Below are 12,120 nucleotides of genomic sequence, written 5' to 3'. Positions count from 1 at the left end.
CCATCAGATGGGTCAGAAACCAGGTGAGATCCTGTTTACTAAAAAAGCATTGAGCTTTGGCTGCATTTCAAATGGAGGCTGAACCCTGCAGCTCTTATGCACTTTCTGTAAATCTGTGTGTGTGTGTGTGTGTGTGTGTGTGTGTGTGTGTGTGTGTGTGTGTGTGTGTGTGTGTGTGTGTATACTTCTGTGTGCCGATTGTCATTTTATCTATATATGCACATTTGATCCCAACTACATATGTGCACCATAAATACTTTATATAATGACATTTCCTGCTGTGGAAAATCCATCTGAGGACGTTTGCTGTATGGAAATTTTTTCTTCTGTTATGTCTCTACTGTTGCTGTGTAGTAAATAATATTAATCATGTTTTGATACGTCACTCAAATCACAAATTTAATTCACGTTATTCACGCGGTATTGGCCTTATATTATTGATACTCCACAAGCAGAATCACAATGGCAAAGTGCAGACCTCCACCAAGGCCAATAGTCCACTTTCCAATGATACCTGAGATTGTAAACACAGTGATGATGATTGGTTGTGCTTCCATCTATCCATTTCCTGCAACTTAGCTGGGTGCAACAGTCTAATGCTGCCATCCAACTAGTAAAAACAGTGCTTGGTCACTGTGGCACAGCCAAAATTATTGTATCCGTGTGCTATCTGTGACAACTTCGTGAAAATCGCAAATATGTCTGCTGCAACTCTGTCGTCTACATTCACATTAAACTGAAATTTACACTGGCTATTTGCATTCAAAGTCCAGCCAGAATCTCAGAGAGTAAAATTGTAAATTCAGAAACTCCTCAATAAATGGTAATGTACTTGCAATTTAATTGCAGAATGACATAGGCACCCGGTAACGTTTTTATATAGGAATATGACCAGAATACAACCAGTTGATTTTAGTCCCTTATTGGAAAGAGACTCATCACAGAGTTGTTGAGCTCATCAACGCAGACTACCCAAGGCTGCAATGTTCTGGCACTCTGTGTTTACAAGTTATGCAGATCTTCACCAGTTTGTCTGAAAGTGAGTGCCGTCAGTCCAAGTTGGACTGCATTTGGTTGGAAACAGGTTGCCTCCTATCAGGTGCCTTGTGCATTCACCTTGCAGTCGAAAGTGGTCACCCAAAGATTGAAGATGCTGCAACATCAAACTCTGGGCAAACACAGATTTTTTTGCCCTCTAGTCTAAAGAAGGTTGCTGTCTTATCTCTGCTTTAGTGTGAGTGAGCCATAAGCATAGATAGACTTCAGTCTCCCTAGGCAACGTGGCTGGGGAGACTCTAGGAACTTAATGGTGACATTGAGGTGTTTCCAAGCTAGCAGAAAGATGAAATCTCTTCAGCATACCCAGAACATACAAAGATGCCCAAACCAATCTCTCCTGGCTTTATTCAGTGTGTAGTATTGGCTGCTCTGCCTCACACCTCTTCTAAATGACTGAGCTCCTAATAGATAATGTGAGGAATAGTCTAGCATATTTGGGTAAAGATTGGAAAAATTTAGAGATTTTGGTAGAAACTTTAAATTTTGTTGCAAAGTCTAATATAGCAAGGATTAAACGTTAAATGGTGCTTTGAATTCTGCTTGATCAGTGCTTCATTTCTGGAAATCGTGCGCCTTTTAAAGTAAGATGCATAAATGCATCTCCAAACCTCCAGCGCTGAATAGCTGTACAGTGTTTAAAGTGCAGATACCAACATTTAATTTTCTTCTTTCCTTTAGCTACAAAAACAAAACCTCTGAAGTGAGCTGTTCTTCTTTTACAGCTCACTGAAAGTCAGCAGTTCTCTTTACCATACCTTTAAAGGGGACTTACCTGTGTCCTGTGTTTTCTCTTACCAAGCGTATCTTGGAAGTCAGCATAGAGTTCCAGTCAGGTAGTTTGTGCTATTTGTAGACTTCTTTGAGAGTAGCCCTTTTACTGTGTAGCGGAGTTGCTTAAACTAGCTTTCTTCTCTCTTTTTTCCCTCGGCTGCATTCATTTAACCATTATAACTCAGTCTTTCAGAAGCAGTGCACATTTGGATCCACTCACCAGCAGCCAAACAAGAACTACAACTGACTGTTATGTCTCATTAGTGCCTTATTTCATAATCGGCATATATATTGGCCAAGTGGCTGTTGTTATGTTTATCCATAGTCAGTCTTCGTTATTTTAATCTGATGGAACGTAGAAGCATGTTACTGAAGAACTGACTGATTAAAGTTTCCTCTCTCATAATGTGATGTAATTTTGTGGACATGAAGTGTAAACAGGGGTTCCTGGAGTATAAACATGCTTCTCTGAATATCTGGAAAGCACTCTGGACTGGACTGAGCTGTGCTTGGCTGTGGACTTTTCGGTGGGTGCAGCTGGGTTGGCTCCGCTGACCTAGGTCGTTTTAGGCTGCTCAGCTTTTTATGTTAGATTTGCTCCACTGTTAACACAGTTATTTTCAGAGGTATCAACAAGCATATTTTGCTTTGTTGTTGTTGTTTTTTTAACTTGACTAGGTAGCTGTTCTGGCCTCTTTGTCACTCATCCTGTTGCATTGGCTTTTCTGAGTGCGTGCTTAGACAGGACCTGTGAAGTGTAATAGAATGTCTGCATTTCTCTGCATGACTGTCTTTTGTTGCTTTAGCAACTTTGATAGGCCAATTTATTACACATTTAAACTGAAACAAATCCACAGTTTGTGAAATTATAATTCATGCACGCTGGTATGTGTTGGGACACGCATCTATCCCAGACCAAATAGTTTCAGTGCTGGATGAGTGTGTGTGAGACTAGGTGAATGAGCCAGTGTATGTATTGCACATGCATTTGTATTGGAATTATTAACTCAAATTATGCATCTCCCATTGTATGAAAAGAGTATGCGAGGCGTGTGTTCGGCACGTTCTGTTTCTAGCATTTTTCTAGATCCTCCAATCAATTACAGCTGGCTCATCTGGTTGAGCAGATTAACCCTCGTCTGTCTCATGAGTGACACACCACTGAGCTACTGGCTTGATGGTGCAAATATGTATGAGGCGTGAGTAAAACGAAACCTGGTTGTGTGATTTTAATTTACCGAAAGCATAGATAGTCTTAATTGTGTGTTTGGAAAATGGGTCAGCGTAAAGCAATTTTATTCTTTCATACTGTGAAAGAATATCTTGGTTTATAGAACACTTGTAGACTCTTCATAGTTTTCATATGAAAGAGCTAGGCGTGTTTTCCTCGATTATGTACAAGTACTCCCCTGTCTGTTCTTTTGTGTGCATGTACGTGCTTGTGTATGGATGATCACATGTGTGCTATTGAGACGCCTTCCTCTGGTATCCTGGTGGGAAGCTGAACAGCTGGGCGTTAAGCAGCTTTCACTCTCACAGAATCCCAGGACATCCCAGTCATAGTCCTACCTACCCCCATCCAACGCTTCTGTCCCAGACCCCATCAGATTGCCTTCTCTGTTCCATATAAAGACATACCAAATGTCTGTACAACTACAGGACATACAGACCACAAGCTTATCCACAGATAAAGTGTGTGTTAACAATAGCCCAGAATTAACCACTGAAGGCTGTGATGATCTAATAACGTGTGCAAAGAAAGCAGAGACAACTGCAGGGGGTTTCGAGTTCTCTGCTGTAACTTGCATATCACAGAATGAACAGAGTCTTCGTCATTATGACTACATTTCTTACTCTGCCCCTGTTTTGTCTGTATTTTTCTTTCTCTCTCTCAGACACACACACACAACCAAACCTCTGGATAAATGTGGTCACATTTGCGTATTGGCACTGGGCCATCTGTCACACACAGACTGAGGCATCCAGGCCTCATCCCAACAACCAAATATAGTCAACTAGAGCAGCAGAGCACGCTGGGACTGATCCCCTCTGTATCACAACCAACCTGGGTCACACACACACTCACAATACTCAGGACAATAAAATAGGATTGTTACCTTTGTTAGCTGAGGAGCAAAAATGTGCCTGTAAATCTGGCACCTAAACTGATGCAGACCTCTGTTTGAAAGTATAACCTCCTCACACATACAGCCTTGGGTTACTGTAGAAAAGTGCTTAAGTGAATTATTTTGTTTTTGTCTCTTTTTGCTTGTATTTCAGAGTGTTGTCCGCTGCCTGTGGCACCCCAAACTTAACCAGATAATGGTGGGAACTGGAAATGGGCTGGTTAAGGTGTATTATGACCCCGTTAAAAGTCACAGGTATGTTCGGTTTAGACCTTTTACAGATAAATCTCTCACTTTTGCCTTATCTGAAGTATGTTGTGAAATTCTCAGATGAGACTTAAATAACAAGTAATTCTGATATTTCTAACCATAAATCTGGAGCGCACCGGATCATAAACTCATTCTATGAAATATTTTTAAATAGCACCGTGTATAACTCTTTCCAGGGGGGCTAAGCTGTGCGTAGTGAAGAGTAAGCGCAAAGAGAAACATGCAGAGGCTCTTACACAAGACTACATCATCACACGTAAGTTTCTCTACACACAAGTGTAGAAAACACATTTTCCAAATAATAATGTGTGTGTTATTAATTTTCACCATCCATCCATGTGCTTCTGCTTGTCCAATTCTGGGTCACAGTTGGGCTGGAGTCTATCCCATCCAGGGTACACCTTGGATGGGCTTGTCCACTCACCTTTTAATGCAAATCATAAATGTTCATCGGCCACTTTATTAAGTACTGGGTGGGTACTGAGTTGAATTCTTCGTGACATATTCAACAAGGTGTTGGAAGCATTCCTCAGAGATTTTGGTCCATATTGACATGACAGCATCGCACAGTGGCTGCAGATTTATCAGCTGCACGTGGACGATGTGAATCTCCCGTTGCATCACATTCTAAAGGTGCTCTGTTGAATTGAGATATGAAGACTGTGGAGGCCATTTGAGTGCAGTGAACTCAGATGTTCAAGAAACAATCTGAGCTGATTTGAGGTTTGTGACACGGTGTGTTATCCGGCTGGAAGCAGCCAGCCAGCAGATGATTGATTGATTGATTGATTGATTGAATCTTTATTTTGAACATGTTAAAAAAGTACAACAACATAGGATTAAAAGAGACAAATAAACAAAGCAAAACAAAAAGAAAACGAGCAACCACAACTACAAATAACTTTCATGTTCAAAAAGGAGCAGGAAGAAGCATAAGCTTATTTAATCCCACCCCTTTTCCACTATCAAGAAATCTATAGACTACAGAAATACCTTTATATATATATATATATATATATATATATATATATATATATATATATATATATATATATATATATATATATATAAATACATACATACATACATACATATATGTTTCTATCTATCCATACATACGTATATACACATACGCACATATACACATTTTCAATAACCCCATTAACACCTCAAAGGATACACAACCTACAAATATATATATATATACCCATACCAACATACCCGTGCACCCGCACACACATGAAAATATTAGACAAGAACACCCTATCAAATCTCTACCTCTTCCTTGTACCCTGTAAAAACCATCTCCTTAAACCGCTTTTTAAACTGTGCCATGCTCGGACATTGCTTTATATCTTTACTTAGTCTGTTCCACAGCTTCACTCCACACACAGAGATGCAAAAACTTTTTAATGTTGTACGGATATGAGGATGTTTTAAATTTAATTCCCCCCTCAAATTGTATCCCCGTTCCCTTTTAGAAAACATTTTTAGAATATTGTCAGGAAGCAGGTTATTTATTGCTTTATATATAATTTGTGCAGTGAGAAAATGAACCAGATCTGTGAATTTTAGAATTTTTGATTTTAAGAATAGTGGATTTGTATGATCTCTGTAACCAGTTTTATGGATTATCCTTATGGCCCTTTTTTGTAATATAAAGATTGATGATAGCGAACATTTGTAAGTATTGCCCCACACCTCTGCACAATAATTCAAATACGGTGCAATCAGGGAACAATAGAGAATGTGGAGTGATTTGTGGTCCAGAATGTGTTTTACTTTACTCAAGATTGAGACACTTCTTGAAATTTTGTTATGTATATGATTTATATGAGACTTCCAGTTTAATTTATCATCTATAATCACACCAAGAAACTTATGTTCAAGTACTCTTTCAGTTTCTACACCATCTATATGAATCTGCACTTGTGCATTTCTAAGGGAATTCCCTTAGAAATGCAGAAATGATGGGTACACTGTGGTCATAAAAGGATCGACATAGTCAGCAAAAATACTGAGGTAGGGTGTTGCATTTAAACGATGCACAATCGTGACTAAGGGACCTAAAATTTTCCAAGGTAATATCGCCCTTACCATTGTACCACCACCAGCCTGAGCCTTTGATACCAGGCAGGATGGATCCATGCTTTCTTGTTGGTTAAATCAAATTCTAAGTCGGCTATCTGAATTTCAGAGCATAAATTAAGACTCATCAGACCAGCAACATTTCTCCAATACTCTGTTGTCTAATTGTGATGAGCCTTTGTGCATTGTGGCCTCGGTTTCCTAGCTGGCAGAGCTCACACTGTGGTCTTGTACTGCTTCAAGGCTCGATTGTGTGTTCAGGGATGCTCTTCTGTATACCTTGGTTGTAAGAAGTGCTTATTGGGGTTATTGTTTCCTTCCTATCAGCTTGAAGTGGTCTGATCAGTCTCTTCCACCTCTGACATCAACAAAGCATTTTGACCCAGAGAACTGGTGCTCACTCAATCTTTTTTCTTTTTTTCAGACCATTATCTGTAAACCTTAGAAATTGTAGTGTGAAAAAATATAGTAGATTAGTAGTTTCTGAAATACTCAGCTGATTAGATATTTGCGTTAATGAGCAGTTGAGGAGATGTAAGTAGCGAAGTGGCCAGTGAGTTTATACCGCTTTTATCATGTCAACCTCAAGTCACAGACGATCTGCTAATCTGCTTCATACAGTAAGGCAGTGGGATTTAAACAGGACAAAAGAAGTATCACCAAAACAATACCAACCATCTTCGAAATGTGACGGGACAAGCAGAGCATGTTTCTTTTCAGACAGAGAGAACTAAAATGCCAGACCTGGTTTACATCCTACATCCGCTCTGGCTTCTCTTTCTGTCTCCCTCTCAGACACACACGCATACACAAATATTCAGACACGCTTTATCTCATGACGGGTGGAGGCTTTGTGAGGAATTAGTGAGTGTTCAGGGTGTTCATTAGCAGATGGAGTTGGGTGTGGAGTATTGAATATAAAGCCGGAGGGACACTGTGCCACGCGATGGCCATGTGGTCTTCTGTTATGCAGGATCACGCTAGGGACAACCTCCTCTCCCACCCCCGCTGGCGTGATCCGCTGCTGGTCTAACCACACACACAAACACTACCTGTCATGCTGTCATATCACCAACACACGAGGTTGTCATCTGTTGGGTGCGTGCCTCTCACTCCTGTGGCCCCAGACTGAAGTCATAGACCTAGAGGACCGTGACAGCTGCCGACTCGGCGTCGCTGATTGGCTTCTAGGACCCCATTCAAATGCCATTTATTGTTTGGGCTACCTTTTCAAATGCATCATGTGATTTCATTGCCATGCCAACAGGGTGTGAAGTAGACAGGCATTTGACTGCCAAAAGTGGTGAGTGACGCACTTGATGCCCTGGTATTGGAAAATTAGAAGGCACAGGAAGCAAGTGATGGCCCATTGAGAAAAGCGAGGGAATCTGTTAACAGTAACCTTTTTGCTTAATGTAGCATGGCGCAGAAGAATTAACACTGATGGGACTCCCGAATGGAAAATCACTTTATCTAACTCTTTACTAGAGTGTCACCTTGTAACCCCTGAGGATAAGAGCAAAGCATACACACTTTCTAACACAAACTGGCTTGTTCACACACACACACACACACAGACACACACACACGCACACACACACACAGACACACACACTTTTGAGGGCACCAGTTCACTCATGCACTCATGAGTTTAAGTACTGGAGGCCCTTGTTGTGATGGTGTGCACAAAGGTGTGAAAAGCAGTAGAGTGATTGTCTGAATTGAAACTTGTATTGAATATGCTGGTGTGCATTACAGCAGAAGAAGAACACAATAGGTGGGACGCTGCTGGGGGTCACCTGGGGCCTTGTTTATGAAATATAAGTGGTCAAAATTCTTGAGGGTCGTCCTTGTAGATAATGTTCAATTTCAGAAGAAAGCGCACCAAACCAAATAAAATAAACAATTATAACCTGAGTACTTTTTGGAATAGGAGGTTGTTTTGCTGCACAATGCAGTCATCTAGCTCATTGCTTGAGATTTGTGAAGCCTCTATATGGACTTGTACATAACTAATGGTGTCAGACATTTGTATTTAGCTCAAAAATCAAGCGTGTAAGTCAGTAAAGTTGAACATGTGGTCACCATCTGTGCACCTGGTGTCCTTCTGAGTCCATTTGTTCACCAAAACCCCCCACAAATCTATCCAAAAATGTATTTAAATGCAGCTAGTGACATATTTGCACACTGTGTTCTCCAGATCTGTGAAGATATTTGACAAACTCTGGTGATTGTTTTATCAGTTAACATAGGCGACATGAAAAACCTGTATATTCAACATTATCCTGGCTCAGAGAACAGCTGATATGCTGGTTTGGCGATAAAGTAGATTTTAGATCTAAGGAAATAATTTGTGTGCAAGTGCCTGTTTTTGCATGTGTGCTGTGTATCTAATGCCAACAGTGCAGTAGGTGAAATCGTGAAATGTGTTCATTTTCTTTCTGTTTCTATTTCTGTCTGTACTTTTTAAGGACAATTTCCTCGGTGCCTTGACTGCTTATTTGTGTGGCAGTGTTGTGTTGGTCTTAGTTACCTAAGCAACTGATTGTCCTTGTTTACTCTGTGCGCCTCCAGCTCATGCCTTACCCATGTTCAGAGAGGCCCGACAGCGCAGTACACGCAAACAGCTGGAGAAGGACAGACTTGATCCAAAGAAGTCCCACAAACCCGAGCCTCCGGTGTCTGGACCAGGTAACATGCTCTTTTCTTCTTTTCTTTTTTTTTTTTTTTTTTGTTGTTGTCTGTTTTTAAAATTAGTAATGCAAAAACCAAAAAGTTAAGTGAACAAGAAGAAAACGAAAGGACCAAAGGTGATATGAAAAGTGATGTTAAACAAGATTAGATTAATCAGGTTTGGCTGCCATTCAGCGGCTGTTTTTGTTTTGGATGTGAGTCCTGTTCGTAACTGGACACCTACAAGATTTGGTGCAAGGCAGATGTGCAAACCCGTAATTGTTGGTATGCTCGATATTATGCAATCCAGCTGATGTCGAGCTGTAACAGTCTCTCAGAGATTTACTCTTGCCTCATATTTTTTAAAGACGCCTTTTAACACACTTCTACAAAATACTACACCTAAAAATAATAATAGGTACCGTTGTGAGCCGTGTTTCAATATGGCAAAGGGCCAGACAGTGTTTCCTGTATCACAGTATCCAGCTGACTCACCGTCTCTTCACTACCACTGTTTTTTCACTTAATCCCTCAGCACAATGTCTTTGCAACAATGTAATGGTTCCACAGTGGGGATTTTTTTTTAAGTTCAAAAGACATGTTTAAGCCATTTGGAAGTTTAGGCCAATCACAACAGGTCTACCTTATGCTGCACATGAGGCCAATCAAATGTTTTGGATTCAAGGAAATAATTGTTTTTCAATATATACCAAATAGTATATAAGTCGTTTAACTCTTATAGAGGCTTATAAATAGTAAACACAAAGATAGCAAATAGAAAAAAAAATAAAAATAATAATAATATATATATGTGTGTGTGTGTGTGTGTGTGTATATATATATATATATCATATATATATATGTATGTATATATGTATATGTGTGTGTGTGTGTGTGTATAAAATAAATGAAACGAATAAAAGTGTCAATAAGGTTGAGAAAAAGACACAAGTCTAAACTGAACAGTCTGCGAATCAAAATGAGGATCCACTTCATGAAAAGGTGGGATGTTTGATAGCAGGTCCTGGGTTTTTAGATTACAGACGAACTTTATATTGTTTGTTTTTTGTGAAAAATGACTTTGGATAACTGCAAGGTAACATTTGGTGGTTGGCCAGATGCTTACAAGCAATGGAAAGAGGTGCCTCTCAATCCCCAAACAAACCTATGGCCCAGCTTCAGCAGGAAATCCCTACATGTTTTAAGTATGCATGCATGTGTGTGTATCATACCCTTGATCCTTTAAGATGTCCTCTCTGGAAAGCAGGAAGTTTTCCCCCCCAAAAGTTCCATTAAGTGCAGTCAAATCCAGCCAACTGCATACGGATGCTGCAGCAAAGAGCTGAGCTTGTATGCGCTGCTTTGTGGAGGGACTAAAAATTAAATATGTGACAACCCGATAATTGAAGAAAGCATAATGTTCCCATTATGTTTTAAAGTAGTAAGAGAGTCACATCTATATTTTTAAACAGCCAACTGGAACATCCTCTCTCTTAAAGCCTCATGTCACAAACTAGATTTTCTTAAACCTGAAAACAAAGCTAAGTGGAGGTTTGGAAGTCTAGTTTCCTCTCAGATCACATGAATTTAAGTATCGAGAAAGGTTACGCATTTTTTCCCACTGATGCCAAAAATTAATTACCTAACCCACAAATTTCATCACTTTCCAACATCTCATATTGTACTATAGATTAATATGTAGTACATCAATATGAGTAAATAAATCTCACACATCTGGGATGTTCCTGTGACGCACTGGGAAGTCGCCGAAGTTGAAAAATGTAAAATCCCGGTTTTCAGAACTTCAGCTCATTAGCTAGTTAAGAGGTCTCAAATCCACTGGTGACAAAAGGACACTCATCATAGCCTTACATCTGCTGTTTGCCCATTATGATGATGTCAGCTCATGTTCCTGTCTATTAAGGTGGGGTTAAGTGAATGAGGCCCCAGTAACACAGGCCTAGAGACTGGTTTTGGTTGAGGTGGATTGCTGCGTTTGCACGGACATGCTGATTTACTGCCAACTATTCAAAGTAACACTTTACTGATGATTAGGATTCGCTGAACTCTTAGAAGATGTACAGTTTCAGTAATTTACACGTAGTTTTGTATGTCTATGAGTCTCAGCTGGATCTAATCCACTAACTGTGTGCACTGACAGGTCGAGGAGGCAGAGTCGCAGCTCACGGCGGCACGTTGTCGTCATTCATTGTGAAGAACATCGCATTAGATAAAACGGACGACAGTAACCCGCGAGAGGCCATCCTGCGTCATGCCAAGGAAGCATCAGAGAACCCTTATTGGATTGCTCCAGCATACACAGAGTAAGAGAAAAATGCATGAATAATTCACACACTGTGTCCATGTGACGGTTTCTGTCCTGCTCACCCACCCACCCTCTCTCATTATCAGACAGTGTAAGATGAGTGTGTCTGCTTTTTGGTACTGCGAGGTGTCACACAGGTAGGTTTCTTCTTACCGGTTTAAATGTTTAAAAAGCTGTACTGTTTCACGCACTCGAAACTGCAGAGCAGAGAGCAACAGACAGTTTTAGATCACTATCAGGATCCGACAGCTATGTAAGCGTGGAACAAATCTGAGCCAAATCAAACAGTCTGTCTTTCAGACTGCAGGCAAACAAGCTCGAGTTAAATTTAGTATCCTAGTGATACACAGTGTAGTAGGTAAATCAGATGAAGTACGTTAGCCTGGCTGCTCACACAGTGGGCTACTTTTCACCGTTACAGCTCTCTGTGGGTTTAAACATTCAGTTAATGCTTAGAGGTGTTGCAAGCAGCTGTAGATTTTTTTTTGTTGCAATTATGCATGTTTATTTGAAAGGTCCAAAAACAAGCACTCAGAGTGAAGAGCTTTTGCATTAAAATACACAACAACAAAGAAAAAAATGACTCAATAGTATGCACACACCATAGCTCAGTGTAACTTAAAATGTTCTTGTTTTTGAAAGTAAAGCACATTGTTTAAAACAAAATGGGAATAATCAGAAATCTGACAGCATTTAATGGAATTATGTTTTAGGAGAAAATCTACCTGGTCCCAACGTCACCAGACATTCATGTGTATTTTTTAAATCTGATGCTCACCTTCAAATAAACTTTTATTTTCATTCTTG

The 12,120-nt window shown here is 40.0% G+C and overlaps 1 protein-coding gene across 1 annotated transcript in view; it reads left to right on the top strand.

Moving 5' to 3' along the window:
* wdr70 (WD repeat domain 70) overlaps nucleotides 1-12,120 on the top strand; it is a 47,246-nt gene that overhangs the window by 30,334 nt on the left and 4,792 nt on the right. The window contains exons 14-17 of the mRNA XM_085165113.1: nucleotides 4,111-4,211; nucleotides 4,403-4,482; nucleotides 8,889-9,005; nucleotides 11,149-11,311. Coding sequence (XP_085021239.1) covers nucleotides 4,111-4,211; nucleotides 4,403-4,482; nucleotides 8,889-9,005; nucleotides 11,149-11,311 — 461 coding nt within the window. The remainder of the gene's footprint in view (nucleotides 1-4,110; nucleotides 4,212-4,402; nucleotides 4,483-8,888; nucleotides 9,006-11,148; nucleotides 11,312-12,120) is intronic.

The sequence above is a fragment of the Neolamprologus multifasciatus genome, chromosome 7 (genome assembly GCF_963576455.1).
Source record: "Neolamprologus multifasciatus chromosome 7, fNeoMul1.2, whole genome shotgun sequence".
In the NCBI taxonomy this organism is placed as follows: domain Eukaryota; kingdom Metazoa; phylum Chordata; class Actinopteri; order Cichliformes; family Cichlidae; genus Neolamprologus; species Neolamprologus multifasciatus.
The sequence above is the reverse complement of the archived record's forward strand: the minus strand, read 5'-3'. Positions and strand labels throughout refer to the sequence as shown.